The 27,500-nt window shown below is 37.6% G+C and overlaps 2 protein-coding genes across 3 annotated transcripts in view; one reads left to right on the top strand and one right to left on the bottom strand.

Annotated features, from left to right (window-relative positions):
• The window catches only part of LOC135222621 (uncharacterized), a 90,886-nt gene that overhangs the window by 3,057 nt on the left and 60,329 nt on the right, over nucleotides 1–27,500 (top strand). The window lies entirely within an intron of this gene.
• The window catches only part of LOC135222622 (T-box transcription factor TBX1-like), a 13,001-nt gene continuing 10,853 nt past the window's right edge, over nucleotides 25,353–27,500 (bottom strand). For both annotated transcript variants that reach the window (XM_064260734.1, XM_064260736.1), the window contains exons 6-8: nucleotides 27,342–27,500; nucleotides 27,026–27,090; nucleotides 25,353–26,472 (exon numbers count right to left, since the gene is read on the bottom strand). The exon at nucleotides 27,342–27,500 is cut by the window's right edge and continues 9 nt beyond it. In XM_064260734.1, coding sequence (XP_064116804.1) covers nucleotides 25,968–26,472; nucleotides 27,026–27,090; nucleotides 27,342–27,500 — 729 coding nt within the window. In that variant the 3' untranslated portion in view covers nucleotides 25,353–25,967. The remainder of the gene's footprint in view (nucleotides 26,473–27,025; nucleotides 27,091–27,341) is intronic.

The following is a 27,500-nucleotide window of genomic DNA, read 5'->3' as shown; positions in this document are numbered from 1 at the left end:
TGCTAAAGCTGGCGGAAAGGACATACAAGTTTTTCAGAACTGATACCCCAAAAGAATAATAAAACCTGGCAATGAAATGGAAGCAGAATTGTCAACAGTAGTTTCACACAGAGCTCCTAGTTGGGAGAAAATGGGCCATATTTGTTTGAATAGGAATCGAGAGAAAGATTTCTTATAACATCCAGTTTTTAGAAATATTTGCAATGCAGTTTCAATTTTTCGTCTAATCTCTTTAGATTGGAAGGCTGGCTGATCCGGATGGTAAACAGATACCCACTGGATTTCAACATCATACTCCCGTGAAGTTTAGGAATTTCACCACATGAAAGAAAAAAACAGATAAGAGAAATGTGTTGCATGATCATTGGAGGATTTTTTTTAATCGACATCTGCAAGTCTGTATAAGCTAAACAAACTGTCACGTTATTATCTATGCACGTCGAAAAGCCAAGAGTTGTAACTTTTAACAACAGTAAATGAGAGGAATGTCCTAGTATGTCATATCTTGTGCTTTCTTGTTTTTTCTAACCAAAGCGACTTTATGAAAACAAATAATGTTTCCTTTATTTTCATTCCGGTGGAAAATCAATAATTATTCGTCTCTTAACAGCATGTTTCGCCTTATTGTTATGTTGGCAATCCTACACCCTCTTTGAACAAGAGACCACGATTGATTTTGAATGTTGCCAACGTACCAGTAATGCGTTTTTCTGAAAACTTTCCATTTAGTTCTAGGTGATTACTAGTTAGGCATCAAGTTTAGATGGATAGATAACGATTTTCTGTTTTATCATATATACTGAAACGTCAATTATTTGTGGTTTATCTAGAGAAAAATGGAATAGTTTCCCTGTTCTAAATGTGTCTTCCTAAAGGTGAGCTTAGACTAGGCTTCACCGCACACTGCATACGTAACTCATCACCACCTCCTTCCAAATTCTTGTTAGCCCTCCCTACTGGACTGCTCATCAAGACTCACGATGTGGCGGGATCACAAGCTAAGCAAGCAAGCAAGCAAGCAAGACCTCCCCACATTTACGTTAATCAATCCTGGCTTACAAATTTCCTACAGCCACACTTTTCCCATTATGTTACTTTAATCACTAAAGGACACTTGGTTCAGCAAAGCAAAAAACAAAATCTCAAACACATTTACACACCAGGAAACTTGACACAATCAGGTGAGAAGCTGTGCTTTCAACAAAGTATAGCCATCGAAAAACAAACTCCACCGCCAGTAGCAAACCGCCAAACACCAAATCAACTGTCACCAACAAACCGCTGAATACCAACACAAAAAACACCAAACAAGCACCAAAATTACACACCAATTCACAAACATCAGACACGACAAATCGCTCACCAACTCGACAACCACAGATGAACACAAGCACAACAGAACTCGATTACTGAATACCCCAAAAATGTGAAATCCACACAGATGACTGTCCTGACTGACTATCTCTCACTCCGAATGCCTTCATTGACTGGCTGCTCTTACTGACTCCGAATGCTCGGCGACCGAGTCACTCAACAAGCCAAAACGCCCGCCAAACAAGCAGTTCACTCGTCAACCACCCATTTATCATTCACACCCTCTACCTCTCTCATGCTCTCCCTCTCTCTCTCAAAACAAAACAAACAAAAAAAACTGGCACAAACTTTCTCTTTACCATCTTAACAATAATAATAAACATAAAATACTGTATAATAAATACACAAAACAACATTTAAGACCCTTCTTATCGCTTCCAATGAACGCAAACAACCAAACGAGAACAGCCGAAACAACCAGCCGCTCTTGCATCCTCTCTCTCTCTCACAAGCAACCCTTGAGAATGTTCTCAAATGCAACAAATTCATCAATTCCCCCATATTTCCTCCCCTGTTACATTTGACATCATATTTTCACATACAACATCCACACTAAATAGCACTCCTTAAAACCCAGGGATGTACAGATGCTGGCCCCCTGGATCTTGTTCGAGGCCCCTCATACACTCTCTCAGTCGCATCGTCATTCACTTCTTCCATACCACTTTCATTCAAAATTACACTATCTCCCTCGCTACTGTCCTCCCAAATCCCATTCACTATCTCATATACCCCTTCTAACTCTTACCCCAATATCTCCCAAATCACTCACCTCATTCATATCCCTGCCAAACTCCTGAAGAGACTCATTCATACTACTAACCACTTCCCTACTACTTGGTTCCCCTCCTGTCGAAATCTCACTAAACTCTGTTAACTCAAACCCACACACACACTGTAAGTCTCATCCATTCCCTCCCCAGGTTTATCTGTATTGCACACTTTATCAACCATCTCTACCCTTTCCCTTTCTTTCCCTTTTCTTACCTTTTTCTGCTTTCTTCCATACTCAGTCAATACTAACTGCTGATCCCACAAATCCATTTGCTCACTGATGCTTGGCTCATATTCATTCACTTTCAACCACTCACTCATTGCATTCTCACAGACATTCTGTGGCACATCCCTCCACCTGAGGAGCTGATTATGATGTGCTGTGACCTCATCCATACCCCCATCCTTTCGCAACTTCCCCAAAACATAACTTAACCAGCTTGATCCTACTTCCAAAACCTCAAAAGGCCCCTCAAACTTTTCCCTTACTTTACTCACATTCATTCTTCCCCTCCCTATCTTCTCTTTCAACACTTTATCCCCATCCCTAAAACTTTCAAACCTCCCACTTGTTCTCTTCCACACATCCCGATCACTCTCTGACTCTGATATCCCCAACCTTTGCCTAATAATTCTCTCAAAATTCAACACATATTTACAGGGTGACATACCTATACTCTTTTGCAACGTAGCATTGTACACCCACATTGCACGCCCCACATGCACATCCCAATCATTATCACACTTACTCATCATTTGCAGAATTTCAGTCAACTTCCTAACAGTCCTTTCAGCCAAACCATTTGCACTGGGCATATATGGAGTAGAATAAACATGTACAATACCCCATTCCCTCAGCATTTCCTCAAATTCCCATCCCACAAACTCAGGCCCATTATCACTCAACATTCTCACAGGCTTACACACACACATCAGCAACATCACATTTGCGCAACAGTCTCACTCCTCTTATTCTTGATGGGGACTGCATATGCAAATTTGCTCATGTGGTCCACCATCACAATCATTCCCACATGCCCTCTCACAGTCTTTGGCAAAGAAACACAGTCAATCACAAGCATTTCAAACGGTTCTTTGATCTGCAGGCGCAATACAGGTGGACTTGCATGCACACTGATACTTTCCCCCCTGACATTCTTCACATGTAACAGCCACATCCACACAAATCTTACTTAACCCAGGACGAAAGAGTCGACAAGTTTGGATCGAATTACTCTACGGCCTATGTGAATACGACACGATACTACATCAAAATTACCTCGTACAATCTGAGAACCAAAAGGAGCAATATTTAAGGATACATGTTTGATTACAGGAAGTTGTAATTTTCTTGCTAACCAATTTGAGATAAAGCTGTGTTGACTTCCCGTGTATATGGTGGCAGTAGCTGTATGTAACAAAGTAGCTGGCAGTTCGGTCGACGGCTCATCCTTGACCATTTTAGCGGTTACGCATGGCTTTTCATTTTATGTTTTTGGCTGAACTTTTTGATTTACGTTATGGTTAGCTCCGTGGTTTTTCACGGGTTGCAAAACGACATGAGAAGATTTAGAGGAGGATTGATAACTCAATGGTTAGTAGTAGGTGCAACAGACCTGGGATGGTGGTTGTCTCTTTCACAAATTAAGCTGTGCTGGCATCCATCACACAACTTACAATTTCTCTTATTACTACATTGTCTACTGCCATGACTGGAGGCAAAACAATGAAAGCACTTTTTAGCTAGGATTAACTGGCGTTTCTTAGCTGCTACATTTGGATGTTTTGAACAATTAAAGGCGATGTGGTTACCATTACAAAACAGACACGTCGTCGTATGCGGTAAAATGGTTTCCAACCCCTTTTTACGTGCTGTCAGCGACAAGTCTTCTCCTCTCTGCAAGGATTGACTTCCATGCTTCGGATGAGGAAATCTAATGCCTTGAACAGTTCATCTAAGGAAAATTCGCACTTACGAAGATATTCTACTACTTTCTGGTAAACTTGACCCTGAGGTAGTTTGTGATTAATGAGGCTCAATAGCTTACATTGATCCAGTTGTTTGATCTATTCAATGAGAACGGTGAGTTCAATGCAAAAGTTTTTAAGTTCAATACAGTTACATTTGGGCACAAAGATGTCGGTCAGTTGTCAATGAAAAATAACTAGAGTTTGTTGCTGGTTCCCTGTAGTACATATCTAATAAGTCTAGGGCAATGCGATAATTAGCAGCAGTTACACTCAAAGACTGAATTACTTTGAGCAGCTCCCCTTCCAGAGATCCCAACAAATACATATATTTCGCTACATCATCCAAATCACTACATTGATGAACATGTGCATTGAACGGTTCTTTAAGGGTGGATGAATTTGCTCTTTTCGCCTTTGAATGTGGGCAGTGGTAATTCTTTCAATTGCGGCAGACAACTTTTTGGCTGCAATACGCTGGCCAAATTGCCGATACGGCTTAACAACAAAGTAATAGTCTGGCCCGCTTCTTCTAAAGCTGTAACTATTGTACTTCCAATGGAGGGCTCCAGTTTAACAGTGTGAGTGAGGTACAAAGATCTTAATTGCTGCTCGTCAGCTTTGATGCGTTCTAGTAGATTTTGATAGACTTTTTCATTTAGCGAATTTATAAGATTCCTTTGGGCTCAACTGATCGTGGCACTCAGAACCACGATGGAGTCAATCTGAGTCCCAATATTGCCGCCATTTTAACTACAGGGAAAGTTATTCTTAAATTTACTTTACTGGAAAGACGATTTCTGCACTAGCAAGGGAGAGAGGAAATGATGCCGCTTTTTTATGTTAAATTGCTACAAATTTCAGCATTGACCCATCTAGTTGTTCTCCCATCCGATCTGTTTAGCCAGCTTGCTGCGGATCAATCTCATGATTTAATTCAGAAATACGTCTTGCACATGAGCGTCAAATGTTGCACACCATGACGTCTCTGTCTCGCACAGTACCTTTCTTACCTGTGTGTTGAAGGACCTTACTCATGCACAATACTCAACTGTATTTATACCGAAGCGATTTGCTTCTCGGCATCCATCTTCTTCTGCGTTACATACAGCCACGGTAACTGTGTTCAACCACACGCGTTCTAGCAAGGATTTCAGCCTACCCCAAATTGTCTGTGTGCTATCTCTCGTGAGGTCATTACCCCCAATTTACACAATTGCAAGATGATGTGTACGCCAAAAAGGCAATACCTCGGAAGTTAGGATTAGCCCACCCATCCTTCGATAAATCTCTATTTCCTCACCCTCATTCTGCAGAAGGTTGGAGGGTAGCTGTGAGTGACCCAGCAATAATACATCAAATGCCATACTCGAGCTGTCATTGCTCGGGGACTGGTTCCTTAGGAATATCCGGTTAATCAAAGGACCAAAATGACTCAAATTGTTCGACGACAGACTACAGGTTCTTGGCAGATGAAGGGAGGTTTGATAGCCCTTCCTAAAGGGAATGGATCCAGCCCGTGCACAAGGAAACACCAACAAATTTTGATGAGTTTATTACAAAAATAAAGAAGCTGATGCAATATATACAAATTTACAGGGTGACATAAGAACTATGGGGTCGGATTACCCTTACTCTGTAGAAAAGTCATAGTGGCCAGACGACCACGGGAATCTAAGAAAATCACACAAAAGGCACAATATTTCTTCTTAAATACTTCTCAAACGTTGTCTGAAATCACAATGACATCAAACGGCACACTTGAGCCAACGTTGGCAATGATACAAAATAATTACTTATTACTTACACAACTTATACATGGTCACCCGAAGTCACTCACAGGCTCCCTTGTGGAAAACGGAACTCGCGGTATCTCTGGAGTGTCCCTCTTCCCTAATTATCTGTATGGAATTGCTGGATTAAAGGAGGGCGATTAAGGCATGCGGCGCCTTTTTATACCCATACGGGCTAGTCAATTTCGACTGAATTTAGTCCTATGGAAAGGACTTATCGTCTTCTCGTATGTTGAAATTAAATATAACATAACTGATATACGTGTATTCCACGGGGAGCTGGAGTGACGAAATAATAAAAGCACAAAATAATCCAAGAACCATCTCATTCTTTCCGCCAAATGGTGACTACGTGGTGCTTTGCCTACCAGAGAGGACGGGAATAGGTACGTGGAAAGGCGGGATTACGTCATAAAAAAAACAGTTCACATATTTTTTACGAAAATATTAAAATGGTATTTCCATTATCATTATTTGTTCAAAAAGTGCGCTTGTGAGAATATGCAACGTTTTTAAACAGCATTACCTATGATGAATATTTGAGTTACGCCACCCATCAAATTTCATTTTCTCTTATGAAATTTTGTCGTTTTCTTTGAATTGTAACAGTAACGAACGTAAATTTAAACGAAATTGTTTTCATCGCCATGAATTACGGAAACCAAGTAAGGCACTTTTCGTCCAAGTGTGAATATCTTGCATGTAAGCCTAACAGGTTTCTAGGAAAGAATCAGAATCCCCAGAGGAAAAAATACCCACAGGGAAAAAAATCCCTCGTCAATAATTCCCAGGAGGAACAATACACCAAAGGAAAATGGCAATCATCACAAGAGTATTGTAAAAAAAATTTAAACCATAACTGAAAAACAGAGATTTTGTAAAGTACGTCGTAATACTCATTTAAAATCTGAGACTCAAACACTAACTGAAAACGTCAAAATATATGTATAATAAAAGAGCTTAACAGTTTGCAGCATAATTTATAATGAGTAGGTACATAGCATTTATTTAAATACTTAAATTAAAAGATATTTCTTGTAAAAATTCCAAAATTGAAGGATTATCCACATCATCTACAATACTTTTGATGCGAAGAGCTGTATTCTTATATATCTTTATCTGTTGCTTTCGAGGATGACAAGCAAGGAATTGGATAACGTGAATGTCTTGTAAAGCCTGTTCTTTTCGAATACAACGTTTGAAAGTTTAAATGCTAGGGAGGAAACAACCAATTAATGAGGCAAAACCTCGATGCCCTCCTTCCACTGCTTTATTCGTTTTTGGAAGGCCATCGTGCACTCTCGAATGCATATGCCAATATAACAAATCTTGGTGGTCTTCTGTAATTTCTAGTTGGTCTGCCAGTGTATCTTCAAAATAATCCATTACGTCATTTGCTTCTTCAGGCAAAAATTCCTCTGGCACCTACATCAAAAAAGCTTCATCTACTTTCTCTGGCGGATGAAAGCAGTTTTAAGGCGGCATTTTTAAAAAGGAAAAGTTAGAGTCATTGTTGTATTATTGTGAGAGACCAACTTCCTGAATTTTCTTGTAAATATCTGGCTAAAGTGGAAGAAACACCCTTTAACTTCTGCATTTGGAAAACTGTTGCAATGCTATTCATCATAGATATCTCATATTCGACCCTTATACTTCTCGGATGTCGATTACTATTAAAACTTAGCTCCTTCTCTAGTAGAAACGTATATACGTTGCCTCGTTCTTATTCGGTAAAAGGCAATATAGACAAGGTATAACTCGACAACCTTTAAAAGCATGTATGGTGCAAATTTGATAAAACAAATTGTTCTAGATATAAAATATTCTTTTCAGAACCAAATATTAAAATTCTTTTCTTTATTAGGTCAGAATTATACAAAAAGTTCTGACCATTTTTTGTGCACTTGAGGGGTAACAATGTCCTCAGTATTTTGCCGGGCTGGAAGAGAATTTTGGCTTCTTTGTCTACACTATCTAAGAGTTCTTCTCAAATGGCTTACTGTAGGCAGACTTGCTGCAACACCATTCATAGCCTCAACGGCTCGCTAAGTTATTTGTTGAGAAGTCTCTTTTGTATCTTTAGCTCTATTTTTCATTTCTTGGAGTGCTTTTAGATTTTCTATCCAGATGACATCTGGGCCGAATGTATGTTCATTCATTTTATTAACAGTTTCATTGTGTTTCACTTTTGTTTTGGCTTTGCACTGTGATTTAGAACGCCTTAGTTCACGTTCATATGATACCACTTCACTGGCTAATTCCTGTTGTTTAACATAAACATAGCCTCCAAAAGCTATTTTCGCTCCGCCCTTGTTAGACCTGATGAATTCCATGGGGTGTTATTACTGAATTTTAAATTTCCTCAAATACAGTGGCACGATTCTTGGATTAGGTCTTTTCTTGTGTCTTAGGTTTGAAAAGATGTAGCATGACAGACTGCTAAAGCAGCTGAAACTCTAACATGGGAGTGTTATCTAACATGCCGGTCCCAAGCCCGGTCAAAGAGTAGGGTTGAGAGTAGTGTTAACGCCACCTGCCTTGTAAAAAGCATTTTGTTACGGAAGCTTACGGCAGACCTAATACGGACGGATCCTTTTGTTGACGGCATAGTGAGGAATGGATTGAATTGGAGAACGCCACTGAAATTAGACACTTGGAATGTGCTTAGGCCATATAGAGCATGATATGCTCAAACACTCATCAATGAAGTTAAGAAGTATTAGCGAGATATAACTGCTCTGGAGGAGACAAGATGGACTGGAAATTGTGTGCGTAAGATAGATGGTTATACAGTCCTGTATAGTGGCAGAGATGATGGTATCCACAGGGGTGACGTGGGTTTTTGTCTGACAGATATAGTGTATAGAGTGGTTGAAAGCTTCATGCCAGTAAGTGAAAGGTTAGCAAAAATTAAATTACAGAGCAAATGGTTTAAACTGTAAGCAATAGTAGCATCATCCCATACAGAAGTGATGATGATGAGAGAGATTATTTTTACGAAAAGCTCAAGGAGGTTGTGGAACAAACACCAGATCATGATTATTAATATTGGGCGACTTTAATGCTAAGATTGGACATAAAGTAGGTTAATAGTGAGAATGGAATAAGGCTGGCTTCATATGCTAACTCCAATGGGACGGTTGTAGGTGGCACAGCATTCCCTATAATGAAATTCACAAGCACACATGGAATTTACCCGATGGAATTACAAGAAATTAGATTGATCACATACTTATGCATCACAAATTCAGAGGTTCATTGATGGATGTACATAGTTTCAGGCGAGCTGATTGTGATTCAGACTATAACTTAGTGATTGCCAGTCAAGATCAAGTTGAATATGAAAAGGAACGGTAGGAATGAAAGAACAGAAAAATTTGATATTGATAAGCTCAAAGGTGAGACATGTAGGATGGAATACCTAATACAAATTAGGAACAGATTTTATGTTATACAACTGCTAAATGAAGATGAAGAAATAGGACTCCGGGGGAAAAATGTGGAGACAAAACAAAATGTTAAAGAAGCAGCTGAGGAAATCATCGGTCACTTTGAGATCACATATAACGAACACTGGTTTGATGATGACTGCAGAAGAATGGTGTATGAAAGGAAACAAGAATAAAATTCTTACAGAACAGGAATAATCAGGCACTAAGAGAGAACTTCCGGGAGAAACGAAGGGCAGCAATGAGAATAAACAGAAGAAAGAAGAGAGATGCATTAAATAACGAACTGGATGGCATGGACAGAAACATGAGAAATACTAGGATAAGGGAAGGCTATAGGGGTATCAGGAAAATAAAGAATGGATACCAAGCAAGAAGCAGAATAGTGAAAGATGCCAATGGCAGTATTACTGCACAGGTGGAAAAAGTACTGGAGATATGGAAGAACTATTTCTGTGAGCTGTAAAACAGAGATGACCCCAGTAAATCCTATTGAACAGAGACATATTATGCAGACACCAGACTTGAGGGTGGAGGAACCACTGCTGAGAGATGTGAAGAACCAATTCATAGCCTGAAGAATGATAAGGCACCTGGTTTAGATCACATACCAGGAGAGCTCCTTAAAAATGGCAGCGAGATGTTACACAAAAATCTTTGAGCTTCTAATAATGATCTGGAGAACATAAAAGAAGCCAACAACATGGGAAACGGGCAACATTATCCCGGTACATGACAAGAGGGATATGATAGACTGCTAATTATAGAGGGATTACACTTCTGCCAACTTGCTATAAGTTACTAGCCAAAATTATAAGATAAATTTGAACCTTACATAGAGAGCATTAGGTGAATATCAATGAGGATTCATAAAAGGAAGATCGACACTTGACCAAATGTATAGTATTAGGCAGATAATGGGAGAACACCGGAGTATGATAGAGATATGTGGCAGGTTTTTGTCGACTTTAAACAAGCTTATGATAGCGCCCATAGACCATCAATATGGAATGTTATGAAGGAATTTGGTACACTAGAAAAGCTTACAAACATGGTCAAAGTATGCCACAGGAATAGTAAGAGTTGTGTCCAGGTGGAATGGAAAGAAACTGAGTGCTTTGAAATTAACGCAGGTTTGAGACAGGGATGTCATTTATCTCCAATGTTGTTTAATCTAATTTTAGAGAAAATAATGCGGAGTATCCAGAAAGTTGAAGGTGCGGTCATCTTAGGGGCAGATATACAAAATATAGAATTTTTGTGTATACCATTCAAAGAAACTGCTGCCAGAGTGGGACTAGAGATCAGCAGAAGTAAAACCAAAATGATGAGTTTGTCAAGGAACCACCAACAACAACAGCAACAACAAAATATAGCAGATATTGAGAAGGTGAGGTAATTTAAATATTTAGGAAGTATGTTAACATCCAGAAATGAGATGGTGAGAGAGGTTCTGGCTAGAATTACAGCAAGGAACAGATACTTTGTTCAGTCTACAAAATCTTTTAAAGAGAAGATACATCACAAGGTCTATCAGATTAAGAATTTACAACACCATTATCAGGCCAGTAGTACTGTGATGTGAGACCTGGACACTGACTAAACGTCAAGAACAGAGACTACTGGTTTTTGAAAATAAACATTTTGCGTAGATAAACAGGTCCCATTTATGATATGAACGAAGGTGTTTGGAGAAAAAGGCACAACAAGGAAATGAGAGATTTACCCAGAAAACTGCTAATAACTATGTAAGATCACACAGAGGATACGTTGGCTGGACATGTGGTTAGAACGGAAGAGGGCAGAGTGCCTCAAGTGGTTACGGAAGGATCAGTAGAAGGGAGAAGACCGATAGGGAGACCGAGGGTGAAATGGAAAGATTAATGTGTTCAGAGATCTAAGAGAATTGGGAGGGGATGATCCTTAGTAGATAACTGAAGAGATGCAGAACTCAACAGGGGAACGTGGAGAGGTCTACTGCAAGCCGCCGTGGGCCCCCAAGAGGGCTGATGGCCACCAGAGTGAGTTTCGTTGATGAAGGTTGTTAGACCTTTTTAAAGGAATATAATTATACCAATAATAGTTAGTTTCCTAGGCAGTTTAGTCATCTTACTTGTTTGAAATTGGTGTACAAACATGTATTCTATATATAATAGTTAGTTTCCTAGACAGTTTAGTCGTTTTGCTTGTTGTTTGAAATTAGTTAAAAAAAATAAATGAATACCTAAATCCGGTTGGGGGATTTCTTCCGGGGGATTATTGACAGACGATTTTATTCTCGAGGGATTTTTTCCTTTCACTGGCTAAGAAGGAAAATTTTTCCAAAAACTTAGTTTTTGTTTATTATAAACATATTTTAGGTTTTACCAACCTATATCAGAAAGCAGTGTGAAGTACGTTTGTCATAAGGCACTCTCATAGAAAAGTAGCTGTCAAAGAATTTGTTTTTTACTTTTGCAACTGAAAACTGTTTGCTTAGACCCCTAGGCCTATGTCTACTTTTACTATACGCCTTTTCAGCCGATTTAAAACTCGTGTTGATCTCAAACCTAGATAAATTAGTAGGATATATGAGAGGAGAGAGAGAGAGAGAGAGAGAGAGAGAGAGAGAAGCCATGGTAAGCGACAGGCCAGTTGTAAGTTGAAAGTCTCGGCGACTCTTCACTATGTTTAACGCACTTTTAGATTACATTCTTATACCGATCTGAGGTAAGTATTAACAACCGTTTAATGTCCATGGAGGGCCTTCTGTTTAGTACTGTATAATATATATATATATATATATATATATATATATATATATATATATATATATATATATATATATATATATATATATTATGTATATATATATATATATATATATATATATATATATATATATATATACATATATATATATGTATATATATATATATTATATATATATATATATATATATATATATATATATATATATATATATATATATATATATATATATATATATATATATATATCATTCAAGCTACAAATGTCCTTTAAGATCTAATTCACTCTACCTCGGATTGATATATTTTCATATATGTACCGAAGGGGAATTTTTAGTTGATAATAATTTCGTCCCCTCATGGGATCAAACCACTGTCCAGTGGACGGGAACAAAGTCAGGACGGACACTGTCGTTATCAAGTCGGCCAACAGAGAGGCTATAAGTTTATATCGATTCTGAACTTACAAATCACCGTCGAACTCGGTGTTTTCGTGATTAGAATCTATATGAAACCCCCTCTACCATGTTAGCCAATTCGAACGTTTGACCCACGTAGCCTTGTTATGAATAATTATCACATCACCATGATTCATATATATCATTCGAGCTACAAATGTCCTTTAATATCTAATTCGCTCTACCTGATTTCGTTCCCGTCCACTGGACGGTGGTTCAATCCCATGAGGGGACGAAATCATTATCATCTAAAAATTCCCCTTCGGTACATATATGAAAATATATCAATTCCGAGGTAGAGCGAATTAGATATTAAAGGACATTTGTAGCTCGAATGATTTATATGAATCACGGTGATGTGATAATTATTCATAACAAGGCTACTTGGGTCAAGCTCGTCAACAGGATTATTTACAAGGTTCTTAATAAAAAGTTTTGCACTAACACCAATGAAATAAATGTTCCAAAGCTTCCTTTTTATGCCCGATCCCCATATTTGCACGATGAGTCCTTCAGGGCCGAATTTACAAAAATCGTACAAAAATACTTTGGCGCATTCCTGTTAATCCACTCACAATTAGCTCCATGTTTAGATTTAAAGATCGTTTATGACCCCTCATGTCCTCTAGTATAGTGTACAAATATTCTTGTCCCAGATGTAGTCTGGGAGCTTGCGTGGGTTCTTCCCAGAAGGTGGTGAGGGTTCGCATAGACTGCCACAAGGGAGTTAGTTTCCGTACTGGATGTTCACTATCAAATCCCGAACAGTCCAGTATACGTGAACATTGTAAAAACTGTAAAGTTCCCATTAAATATGATGATTTTAATATTGTGGGTCAAACCTCCCGCCCAAAAGAACTATTGATCCTCGAAAGTCATTTCATTAAACAACTTGTTCCGCAGTTGAACAACCAGACCACCTCCACCCCCTTGTATCTTTCTTAAGCCTATTGTTTTTGTATACATTCTTTTGAGTTTTTGTTTATCTCTTGCCATGGTAGGTCGACCCCCAGGGCTCCTCAAATATTTTTTAACTTTGTATTTTACTAATTTATTTATTTAGGTTTTTTAACTTTCTATCTTAACTTTTAATTAACGTATATATGTGCTTTTAATTTCTCGTGTTGTTTTGTCAATTGTTAGTGTATTTATATCTGTGAAGTTTCGGTTTTCATTTTAACTAGTTTGTAAATGATATTTTTGACAATTTTCAAATTGATCTATTTTGGTCATTATTTATTATACAGACCCTGAGGATGCATTCTGCTGAATGCGAAACGCGTCGGTTGCAATAAACTGTAATACTTCGCCATGTTTGTTCCTACTCCTATATATATATATATATATAATAATATATTATAATATATATATATATTATTATTATATCTATATATAATATATATATATATATACGTTATAATATATAATATACGTGTAATATGATCTATATACATATATATATATATATATATATATATATATATATATATATATATATATATATATATATAACATGATGTTCAAATTACAATTAGAAATCTGAAAGGTCTACTGCTGTGTTGTGGTAAGAATAAAAAGTAGTCTTCCAACGTTGAATTTGACTAAAAAAAAGTTATGTTAAGAGAATAATGCAAAGACATTAAATCAAATTAAATTTAATATTCGTAAATAGTACGTGCTAAAAAGTTTGATATCACTGACAATTACGGTAGATATTTTTTTCATTTGGGGAAAAAAAAAGAGATCGTATCGTAAAATACAATGCAAGCACTATTCAAAATGGGATACAGAGTAAAACATACATACAATAACACTGAAATAATCAAATAAATTAAATAATTTTATCTGCAAGCACTCAAATGAGAGGGGTATAGATCATTTAACAGCTTTACGTAAAGGTGTTATAAAAGTTACTGGGAACATCTTGCAAATAAATAGGTCTGTGATTTTAGGAATTCTGTGAAAAATTTTGATCTGTTCAATACACAAAATTAATTACGTAGTAAATACTGGCTAATTGGCTATTAAGGCTCGTTAGTGGACGTTATCAAAATTACTTGGAAAGTTATTATAATGATCACAGGCAACTTTTTGAAACTACGTAACTTGAACGCTCTTGATACAAGTTAATGCTTTGTTAAAATCATAATGAGATGTCAAAGCATGAATATACCAAGGTTTTCCTGTTACAATGAAAAATGGTATATTTATATTTCGTGACAGTTTCTTCTCATTGTTATATTATTTCAGAAATCTTTTCCAACAAAAAAAATCGTCTAATCTGTCTTATCAAAGTGTCGTTTTCACAAACGAGCAGTAGTCTTAAATTTCTTAGATTCCCATAAGAAAATTATACTTTCGTTTTTAATCACCAAGAAATTAAACTATATTTTAGATATTAATGATATTGCCAATGATACCGACCGTTGCTGGGATTCTAACATGACTCTTTTGGTAACAAACAAAAGATGCGAATTCCTATAAATGAAAAAACGACTTTTTAACTTTTTAAGATATACATATTTTAATACGCCAGTGCATGAGCTCATTAAATAAAACAAAGAAATAAATTCATTGAAGCAGTGTTTTGATACATTATATATATATGTATATATATATATATATATATATTATCTATATTTATATTTATATATACTGTATACATATGATCAGCAAAAGCATCATTGGTTATGGTCAGTACCTGTGTAGGTAGACTACTAATAAATTTATTTAAAAATCTAGCAGAGAACATGCTAACAGCTTCTGGTGCAACTCGTTCGAAGAGAAAAATTTGTAGTTTTGGTAGTACTATGTACTATGGACATTGCTGCCTTAGTAAGTGCCAGTGGTTTTGGGTACAGATATAATGTAACTGAGGGAAGAGTGGTGCCGCGTGAAGGGCTGTGGATCCATTGGTAGTGGTGAACGCACCATAAATGGTAAATGAAGTTTTCCGCCTGCGTGATATCGGAAAAATGAAATTAATAACATTCCCATTGCTCTGTGGTGAGAAAATCCCCAACTAGCTGGGGTATAGGATCTGCAGCCCCATTCCCTATATTGATGTTTCAGATAACCAGAGAATAAAACAAGAAGTCTTGGGATTTGAATGAGCGCGTGGAACACGACGATTACAACAGTTACTTTTTATCAATTATAATTAAGTTTATTTACATTTCTTTTATAGAGGTCTTCATTTTGCACAATAATAATAATAATAAACACAAAAACTCAAATACTGTCAGAATAGTCCAAGAAGTTTTTAATCTCTATAATGTATTTTGACTGTATTGTAGATTGGTAAGAATGTCAGCATCTGTCAACAGCATATTATATGACTGACAGTGACCGAAGTACTACAGCATATGGTTCTACCCTGCATTCTTTCTGCAGTGGTTGCAACCACAACAGTCGACTAATCAACTTAAATCACTGTTAGTCATCATGGCACAATCAATATCTCAACAGGAAACTTTGTTATACCTTTGTAACAATGAAATCATCCCAGCACTTACTGGAGATAAGTGAGGTATCTCTCTGTGTACACGTGTGTATACGGTATAAATAGTCTGAAATCAAATTCCCTATAGATACATCTCGAGTTAAGAATTTTATCCACAATAAACTTATGAGGCACTTCAAATTCAGCGTTCTTCTATACTGGTAGTTCTCAATGATGTCTTTTGTCTTTGGAAGAGTGGTGCCGCTCACAAACAAAGGAACCCGTTATTTGATGGGAAAACCGTTTGAGAAAAGGAACTGTACGAGTATTTTCATTAAAAATGTTACGCTTCTGTTGACCTAAACTGGGGATTATTTGTACCCAGGATGCCTGCTAAGTGCTGAGTGGTTCTGTAAGGACCCATTAGGAAACTGTAATCTTTGAAGACCGAGGGGTGAAACAAACTTTTTATTACAAGGTTTTATTTTTCGCAATAATTATCATTATCATAAAAATACCTTAACTGATTGTAAGGGATCCTAGTGATAATAATAATAAATGACGTCCTAATATAATAACGATAATAATTTGTAATTAACTGCCATAAAATTGGACAGTGTAATATGGTTGCGGGCTCTCTCTCTCTCTCTCAAGTATATGGAGACATCGGAGTAAATCCTTCCTTATAGGCTATTTCTTTTAACTGCTTACAATAGAGAGGGAGAGAGAAATGAATCCGTTGTATCATACATACAAGATATATATAATATCATATATATATATATTATATATATATTATATATAGATATATATATATATATACATATATAATATATATATATATATATATATATATATATATATATTATATATTATATATATGTGTGTGTGTGTGTGTGTGTGTGTGTGTTTATGTATGTATGTATGTATGTTTTACTGGCTCACGAAAATGTGGACAGTAAGTTGAAAGGCCTAGCACCACTCCATCGTTACACTTTCCTTCGTGGAATTTGCCTTCCATAAATGGCAGAAAGCACGCACTCGGTTCGAAATGCCAGATTAAAGATCGGTTAACCGAGTACAAAGAGTATACTGACTAACTCAATGGCTAGAATGTTACTTGTGATTAATTACCTCATGGCTAAAAGATAAATTCACCACAAGATAGGTTTTACCATTAACCTGCAGTAAAACTGGATGCAATGCTAAAGAACAAATACAGGAGGGAATTCTCTTCCCAAAAGAGGTAGGATAGCAAGTCCAAGTAAGCCAGACGAAAGAAAACTCATTATGCGGGATTCATTCCAAATCGTTCGGACACATTATTATTATTATTTTTATTATTCATTATTATTTTTTTATTTTATTTATTTTTTTTTTTTTTTTTGCTCTATCACAGTCCTCCAATTCGACTGGGTGGTATTTATAGTGTGGGGTTCCGGGTTGCATCCTGCCTCCTTAGGAGTCCATCACTTTTCTTACTATGTGCGCCGTTTCTAGGATCACACTCTTCTGCATGAGTCCTGGAGCTTCAGCCCCTAGTTTTTCTAGATTCCTTTTCAGGGATCTTGGGATCGTGCCTAGTACTCCTATGATTATGGGTACAATTTTCCACTGGCATATCCCATATCCTTCTTATTTCTATTTTCAGATCTTGATACTTATCCATTTTTTCCCTCTCTTTCTCTTCAACTCTGGTGTCCCATGGTATTGCGACATCAATGAGTGATACTTTCTTCTTGACTTTGTCAATCAACGTCACGTCTGGTCTATATGCACGTATCACCCTATCTGTTCTGATACCATAGTCCCAGAGGATCTTTTCCTGATCCTTTTCTACCACTCCCTCTGGTTGGTGCTCGTACCACTTATTACTGCAAGGTAGCTGATGCTTCTTGCACAGGCTCCAGTGGAGGGTTTTTGCCACTGAATCATGCGCCTTTTTGTACTGGTTCTGTGCAAGTGCCGGGCATTTGCTTGCTATGTGGTATATGGTTTCATTTTTCGTATTGCACTTCCTACATATGGGAGAGATGTTATTTCCGTCTATCGTATTTTGAACATATCTGGTTCTTAGGGCCTGATCTTGTGCCGCTGTTATCATTCCTTCAGTTTCCTTCTTTAGCTCTCCCCTCTGTAGCCATTGCCATGTGTCATCGCTGGCTAGTTCTTTAGTCTGTCTCATATATTGTCCGTGCATTGGTTTGTTGTGCCAGTCCTCTGTTCTCTTGTCATTCTCCTGTCTCTGTATATTTCTGGGTCTTCGTCTACTTTTATTATGAGGTTCTTCCATTGCACTCCTTAGCCACTCGTCTTCACTGGTTTTCAGATATTGCCCCAGTGCTCTGTTCTCGATGTTGACGCAGTCCTCTATACTTAGTAGTCCTCTCCCTCCTTCCTATCGTGTTATGTAGTCTATCCATATTTGCTCTTGGGTGTAGTGCTTTGTGTATTGTCATATTTTTCCTGGTTTTCTGATCTATGCTGCGGAGTTCTGCCTTCGTCCATTCCACTATTCCTGCGCTGTATCTGATTACTGGCACTGCCCATGTGTTTAGGCTTTTATCATATTTCCGGCGTTGAGTTTTGAGTTGAGTATCGCCTTGAGTCTCTGCATATATTCTTGCCTGATCGTGTCCTTCATCTCTTGGTGTTTTATATCCCCTCCTTCCATTATTCCCAGGTATTTGTATCCAGTCTCATCTATGTGTTTGATGTTGCTCCCATCTGGTAGCTTTATCCCTTCAGTTCTCGTTACTTTGCCTTTTTGTATGTTGACTAAGGCGCATTTTTCTATTCCAAATTCAGATACAATCCTTACAGCCTGGATTAGGGTATCTATTTCCTTGGTGCTCTTACCATACAGCTTGATGTCGTCCATGAACATCGGATGGTTGATTCTGTTGCCTCTTTTCTTGAGTTGGTACCCGGCATCCATCTTCTGAAGTACTTTTGGCTACTACGAAGAGTAGTGAGTCGCCCTGGAAGATCCCTCTCCTGATATTAAACCTCTTGCTTACTAGTCTTATTCCAGAGCTTGTAAGTATTGTATTCCAGTTGCGCATTGTATTTTTGAGGAACCTGATGGTGTTTTCCTCTGCCCCATATATTTTCAGGCATTCTATTAGCCATGTGTATGGTATCATGTCGAAGACTTTCTTATAGTCTATCCATGCCATGCTTAGGATGGTTTTCTTTCTCCTACTGTTCTTCATTATTATTATATTATTATTGTTATTATTTATTATATTTTATATTATTATTATTATTATTATTATTATTATTATTATTATTATATTATTATTAATTTTTTTTTTTTTTTAATTTTTTTTTTTTTTTTTTTTTTTTTTTTTTTTTTTTTGCTCTATCACAGTCCTCCAATTCGACTGGGTGGTATTTATAGTGTGGGGTTCCGGGTTGCATCCCTGCCTCCTTAGGAGTCCATCACTTTTCTTACTATGTGTGCCGTTTCTAGGATCACACTCTTCTGCATTAGTCCTGGAGCTACTTCAGCCACTAGTTTTTCTAGATTCCTTTTCAGGGATCTTGGGATCGTGCCTAGTGCTCCTATGATTATGGGTACGATTTCCACTGGCATATCCCATATCCTTCTTATTTCTATTTTCAGATCTTGATACTTATCCATTTTTTCCCTCTCTTTCTCTTCAACTCTGGTGTCCCATGGTATTGCGACATCAATGAGTGATACTTTCTTCTTGACTTTGTCAATCAACGTCACGTCTGGTCTGTTTGCACGTATCACCCTATCCGTTCTGATACCATAGTCCCAGAGGATCTTTGCCTGATCGTTTTCTATCACTCCTTCAGGTTGGTGCTCGTACCACTTATTACTGCAAGGTAGCTGATGTTTCTTGCACAGGCTCCAGTGGAGGGCTTTTGCCACTGAATCATGCCTCTTTTTGTACTGGTTCTGTGCAAGTGCCGGGCATTCGCTTGCTATGTGGTTTATGGTTTCATTTTTCGTATTGCACTTCCTACATATGGGAGAGATGTTATTTCCATCTATCGTTCTTTGGACATATCTGGTTCTTAGGGCCTGATCTTGTGCCGCTGTTATCATTCCTTCAGTTTCCTTCTTTAGCTCTCCCCTCTGTAGCCATTGCCAATTGTCATCGCTGGCTAGTTCTTTAGTCTGTCTCATGTATTGTCCGTGCATTGGTTTGTTGTGCCAGTCCTCTGTTCTGTCTGTCTTTCTCCTGTCTCTGTATATTTCTGGGTCTTCGTCTACTTTTATTAGTCCTTCTTCCCATGCACTCTTGAGCCACTCATCTTCACTGGTTTTCATATATTGCCCCAGTGCTCTGTTTTCGATGTTGACGCAGTCCTCTATACTTAGTAGTCCTCTCCCTCCTTCCTTTCGTGTTATGTATAGTCTGTCCGTATTTGCTCTTGGGTGTAGTGCTTTGTGTATTGTTATATGTTTCCTGGTTTTCATGATCTATGCTGCGGAGTTCTGCCTTCGTCCATTCCACTATTCCTGCACTGTATCTGATTACTGGCACTGCCCATGTGTTTATGGCTTTTATCATATTTCCGGCGTTGAGTTTTGAGTTGAGTATCGCCTTGAGTCTCTGCATATATTCTTTCCTGATCGTGTCCTTCATCTCTTGGTGTTTTATATCCCCTCCTTCCATTATTCCCAGGTATTTGTATCCTGTCTCATCTATGTGTTTGATGTTGCTCCCATCTGGTAGCTTTATCCCTTCAGTTCTCGTTACTTTGCCTTTTTGTATGTTGACTAAGGCGCATTTTTCTATTCCAAACTCCATCCTGATTATTATTATTATTATTATTATTATTATTATTATTATTATTATTATTATTATTATTATTATTATTATTATTATTATTATTCAGAAGATTATCCCTATTCATATGGAAGCTTGACTTGACATTCAAGCTTCCAATAGAAGGTAAGAGAAGGTGAAGGGAAATACAGACAGAAGAGATGTCACTGAAAAGAAAAATTAAATTAATCATCAAAATGTACTAAAATGCAATGAGAACAGCATTAGGGCAGTAATGTATTGCATCTTCGCTTGAACTTTTGAAGTTCCAGTTGCACGACATCCTCCGGAGGCTGTACCACAGTCCAACGGTGTGTGTAATAAATATGGACCTCTGGAGTTGAGAAGTTCGACATCAAGGCTCATTTACTGTTACTGTGTTTTGGTGCTGCTGTTCAGTGTTCAGCGAATCTGCTTGCTTTCGACAGGAAATGGGGATCAAGGATCAATTGTGAATTTTGAAAGATCTTTATTAAGATACAACTTATAAAAAAGTGACAAACAAGAGACGATCCGTCTATGGTCCAAGTCATAACAGCTACTATTCGGAAACAGAAACCTACCATCACGAGCCATTCGATCTAAAAGAGTTCAATATCTGGCAGAAGCAAACAACCACACCGGCGAGCAGCATTCTAGTAAAAGAAGCACAAATAACCCATAAATATATCAGGGCCTTACGAACAATACCTAACTTTCATGCGGCATTTGCTGAAACGTTCATGAGATAGCTTTTCAAAAGTAAAATGACATCGGTGCGGAAGGTGTTCGATGTTGGCTAAAAGTTCGTGTATACGCATGCCTTAGCAATCCTTTGAGAAGATTCCTTTACTTCCTCGCACTAATGAATATTGCGTTCTTTTCTCTTGTGTTGCGTGTGGTGACGTTGCTTCCGCTTGGAAAGTGTCATCGAATCTAAACTATTTTCAGTTCGTGTCAACCTTTCAAGATAAGGAGTAAACGACTTTTAATTGGCCAACTAGCATCGTTAAAAATACTACAACATTTTAAAAGCGACGGCACAACTAACCGTACCATTTGTTGGTAACGTGAAAACTATTAAAGATGTGAATTAACTGAATAACAAAAACCGATGTATAATAAAATACGGTGGTACGTGTATGTGTGTGTGTGTGCGTACGTGTGCGCGTGCGCGTGTACGTGTGTGTGTGTGTGCGAGAGATAGAGAATTACTATAACTTTATTATAGTTACCCAAATATTTTACTCTTCCATTTTCTGTCGTTATCTCAATAGAGAGCGTAAAATCCTTTGTAGGAGATACTATAGTAAGTTATTGTACGGTGTTTTACGCATTTTCTGTTATAATTTGTTTCAATTTGCTCTTGCCTTCTGTCGATGAATAGTACATAGGGCAGTTTAATATCATTATACGTCATAAATATGATAATATCTCAATAAATTACAAAACATAGGTGTATAGGTTACCTAAAAGCTTCATTTTATGTATCAGAAACAAATCTTCTCGGATCATCCCCAAACTGTTAATTAAACCTGACTGTCACTAAACGCCCCTGGCCCCTATATGCCTAAGTCGGCCTATTCAGTTAACATGACACTAGTATGAGGTGGCTCAAAAGTTTCATGCCAAAACATAGAATAGGTAATAAGCGTCTTAGGCACTTTAAGAAATTGCCATTTTCTTTGACTTGGGTCAATCTCGAAGGTACCTGGTATCAAATTTTTCCTGTGTTACACTGGCCTTGGGGAAATGTATAGGGCTAAAAGTGGCATATTTAATACTCTAAAGACTCAAAATCATATATATTTAAAAAATAACATTGCAATTATAGACAAACTGTTATCTCGGTCTACAGGGTACCTACTCTGGCGTCAGGATGTGTAACTTGAATACTTATTCGGTTTCATGACTACGTTCATTTAATTTTTTTTTATTAGACAAGTCCATTAAAGTAAGTGTGGGAAACACTGTAAATGACTTTTTATTTAGAGGGAAGGGAAATCCACAGGGAAGCATCTTAAGTGTTACGTGTTTTGTTGGAACCATTAACAATGTCATAGAGGCAGTTTTCTCTCTTGTAAAGAGCTTTCTGTGTTAAGTCGACTGCAATAGCTATTAGGCTACATTAGCCTCTAAACGCCTGAAGAAGCCTGTCAATGATATCAACAAATGAGTGGATGAGCATGGTTTTGAATTTTTAACATCTAAAATTGTAGCCATACGATTAACTACATGTAGACTTATTGATAGTCCATTTTATCGTATGAAAATGAAGAAAACTTTTGCGAATGATATTTCACACGAAACTCACAAGGTAAAGTCCCATTGACAGCCTTAAACAGGAGCTTAAAAGTTGTATCTGGTCTTTATTGGGGAGAGCAGACAAGAGGTCAACATTGAGGTTGCATGATCCATAGTGCAGGTCTCAGCTTGAGTGTGGCTGTCAAATATACTCTTCTTCATGTAAAACTAAAGTAAAAGACTTGATTTTAAACAAACTATTGGGCCAAGAATATGATGCGGTACATTACGAATCTCTCCTGATGAGATCATTTGTGGATTCTAATGGATTACCACCTTGTTTTCGAAATGAGGAATTGGTCCTACAGTATATGTAGCATTAATTTGCCTTCAGAAATCCTTTCTTCATTATTTTAAGAGGCTGGTGACTCAGAGATTTAGTGGGCCAAGATCATCTAAGCCTTTTCAAATTAGATTACATCTTCCTAAAGAAGCAAAAGATCCTACCTTGGATCACACTATGCTGACTGTCCCTGTGCATTAACCCAGTGGTTTCCAACCTGTGGGGCGCAACCCCTGGGTGGGCTCGAAGGGCTGCCAGGGGGGGCGTCAATGCTTGATGAAGGGGATAATTATATCTGAAAACTATTAATTACGATGGAATTCAGAATTTCAAAATACTGAGCAAATATTTCAGATATAAATATGAAATTAAGTTGTCTAAATATATAAACTATTTAAAATTCTATATTAAGGAATTAATATGTGTGTGTATATATATATATATATATATATATATATATATTATATAATATATATATATATATATATATATATATATATATATATATATATATATATATATATATATATATATATAATGTTGTGAATTATTGACATGTGCCGACTATGCCAGTAAATTACAGTATTTAAGGCGGGGGGGGGCGCAGAGAATGTCCCATTCAATGAAGGGGGGCGAGGATTAGAAAAGGTTGGAAACCACTGCATTAACCGTAACGTTAACGGTGCTCGTTAAGGCTTTGGACCTCGTTTTGAATAGCAAAGGAATATGGTTTGTCGTAAGCTGTGACTCTAAAGGTGCATAAGATTCCATTGAGAGTTCTTAGTAACTTCTGCTCTTTGGTCCCAAAAACCTGAAGAGTGACTCTTGCATTTCTTGTCGACACAAAACTGTTCATCCCTGCTTGATTCTCTGCCATGCACCAATGTTTGAACGTTGAAATGTTGATATCTTTTTCCCTTGAAATCATCTCCTTCAGTAACTGACTATGGTATAGTTAGTGAGTGGTGGCATTCATCTATGTATATTTAGCATCAAAGTTTTCAGTTTTGATAATTAAGTATGGCTCAGTATATGCGTGTTCGGATGCTGCTATTTTTCCGGAAATCGCCTTGTTTAAACGCTTAATACTAGATACTTAGCAAGCGTTGTTGGCCATATATGTCTAGCACCAAATCACACTACACATGGACAAGAAGGTGATCTTAGCTAATTAATAGACTGGAATCGGTATTTCATTGGGAGGAATTTGCATCATTCTTTGACTTAACAAATGTGTCTCGATTTCCCTATGTAAGATATTATGCGATTAGTTTACTGGTTACGTGTTTCACGCAGCATGATTTGGAAAGCCTCTTTATTGTAAGACGGATTACACACCTCTGTTCCTCATTCAAGTCTCCATAGTATGTTATGTACTATTACCTTGACGTAATAGTATAAACTGATGATCTTCCGAGCTATCAAAACATTGCTCGTATAGGTGGTGAAAATAGTCATTGTGATGTCACATTTTTACTGATGCCTCTATCGAAGTCAATTGCCAGCAAATGCCGAAATAGCTTCCTCGAGTGGAAGTGTCTCAAGACACTGGAAACGACGTAGAAGACTGTCTGAGAAAATAGCATTTAATTTTGGAATCTAGATATGAACGATTTGATTGTGAATATGAAGTTAATAATAGTTTAAGTTACTGAGATTCTTTCTGTAGCATTGTGATGATTTAAAACCAACTCCCTTCCAAGTTCCCTCCCGGTAATTGTGAGACCGATTTCTTATTACTGTAGTTGACATTATAAATTCTTATACTGACAACCTGTCATTTTTTATTTTTAGTTTGCCTGTTTTCACACGTACTTCTCACGTCCTCCCAATATGGAATTCTTCAACTATAATCGATTCCGTTATTATGGAACTCGAAGGCTTAAATCTAATAGTATGGTTAAGCGAAATTTGTACGTACTGTACTTTACTGTTTAATGTATAGTACATATAATAGCAAGTCTCTGGGAATTATAGAACGTGCTTGATTGTGTCAACTGGGGTCCAGTGGACAACAGACGGGTTAAAAACCTAGACCAAATTACATTAGAACCAGGAGAAGAGAGGCTGAGGTGAGTGAACCTTTTTCCTATTTCCTCTTCTGTCATGTGACTCCTTTCTTATTATTATATATATTTTGACACAGCAATTTCAACTATTGGAAAAGGAATGACTCAGTTATAGGAATAAGGTATTCATATTATTCACAGAAAAGTTAAACAAATCACACTATATTTACATTTCTTCAACAATTTTCATTTGATAACTTACTACTACAATATCAGACTAGTAAATTTGGTTTTCTAATACCGATTTATGTCGAAAAATATCCTATAGTCGTTGCTAGCTGCGAGCGCCTCTGAATTCATCCCCAATGCCCTTACCGTGACTGAAGATTCATTTCAGCACGGTGACACCAGTCATCGAAGGTGTTCCATAGCTCAGTTCCAACTCTGTTTCTTCTGAAAGATCACAACTTCTTCAGTTATCGCCAGAAGCTCGACCGCGATCAGTGTCCCTTCCCCTGGAGCACCACCCAAGAGGAAACCTTGGGTCTAATTACGGCGGCGCGCCATGTTCCATCGTCACGTGTTTTCTTTCCTCTTGGTTAGGTCCAGGGCATGGGGATGGTGAATATGGAGATTTGGCATGAACGGTGGGTAGAACAAGGGCATACTGCTGGACCCGTGAAGCAACGCAGAAGGACTCATGTTTGGTATCCACGGCAATCTTCCTACGTCTCCTGCTCCCCCCTCAACTCCTCCCCGTGCAACGACTCCTTCTAGGGCCTCGTGGTACCACTGGTGTGATAACATAACTGGGGATATCGGAGGAGAGACGGGGCTGTTGAGGGCATAAGGGGCGTGAATGGATGGGTCTCCACGATGATACTGCGATGGAGGCTGGGGGCACGGCAAGCCAAATTGGGGCAGCGAGGAAGGACTGGTGAAAGGATACTGAGGCGGGTATCTAGCCAAGGGCAGGTGAGGAGGGCCGGGTAGACCAAGAGGCAAGATAAAGGACACAGCTGGGAGGGACTGGGTGCTGTGTGAACCAATCTCTTGATGCAACCGTCTGTCAAGTATTTCCCTGGAATTTAGTAAATGGTAATAGTCAATATTATATATTTGAATACAAACAAATCAGCAAAATAACATTACATAATCTATTTTACACTAAAATAACGATATCAAAATCACCTTAATTAGTTTCACTTTAAAGATATATATAATAACATATATATATATATATATATATATATATATATATATCTATATATATATTATATATATATATAGATATAAATATATATATATATATCATATATATATATATATATATATATATATATATATACATTATAATTGCTAAAGAATGAAGGGTACTAAGACTGATCTTTGGTCAAGAAAACCTGCTATGAGAAGTATGTTCTTATGAGTTTAAGGAAGAAAACTTATCATTCTGTATAGCTCAAGGATAGGGAAGACGAGGGGAGTTGATATGGAAGGAGGCTATGAGATGCCAAAAGTTCCTCTGGAGGTTACTTGTAGATGGAGGGACAGGGCTGAGAAATACGATGGAGAAGATATGGAGAGAGAAACTAGGAAGCTGAGAGAGAGAGAGAGAGAGAGAGAGAACTCACTTTTGCTTTGTTGTGTCCCTGAAACCTTTAGCGAACGGATTGCTGTCGATCTTTAATCGCGTTATCTGTCAGGATGGTAATTTAAGAGTATCATTAGAAAGCAGTTACCAAGAATATGCATAAACAATAGTTTAGAAAGGCAAAGTAAACAAAATTCGCAACATTTGTATTTATACACATTTCGATCTAACCAATGCAAATTACACATGATAATTACTATTAGATTTAGATTCCCGCATACAAACATACAGGTAAACGCCTAAACTTGCAAAAATGCCGTTCATTCACAAACTCAAAAGTCTTTTCTTAGCCTTACCTGCTGATTTTGATAAGCGGTAACCGTGATGAAGGTGGTTTCAGGGAAGCTTGCCGACTCTGCCTGGCTCGGGTTGATGAAAGATGGCAAATCCGCGCAGGTGGTGGATGGGTCTACCTCCTGGACCCAAATGCGAGGCTGGTATTTTTGCATCGAATG

Source organism: Macrobrachium nipponense, chromosome 8 (genome assembly GCF_015104395.2).
Source record: "Macrobrachium nipponense isolate FS-2020 chromosome 8, ASM1510439v2, whole genome shotgun sequence".
Lineage (NCBI taxonomy): Eukaryota > Metazoa > Arthropoda > Malacostraca > Decapoda > Palaemonidae > Macrobrachium > Macrobrachium nipponense.
Note: the sequence above shows the minus strand (reverse complement) of the source record. Positions and strands in the feature narration are given on the sequence as shown.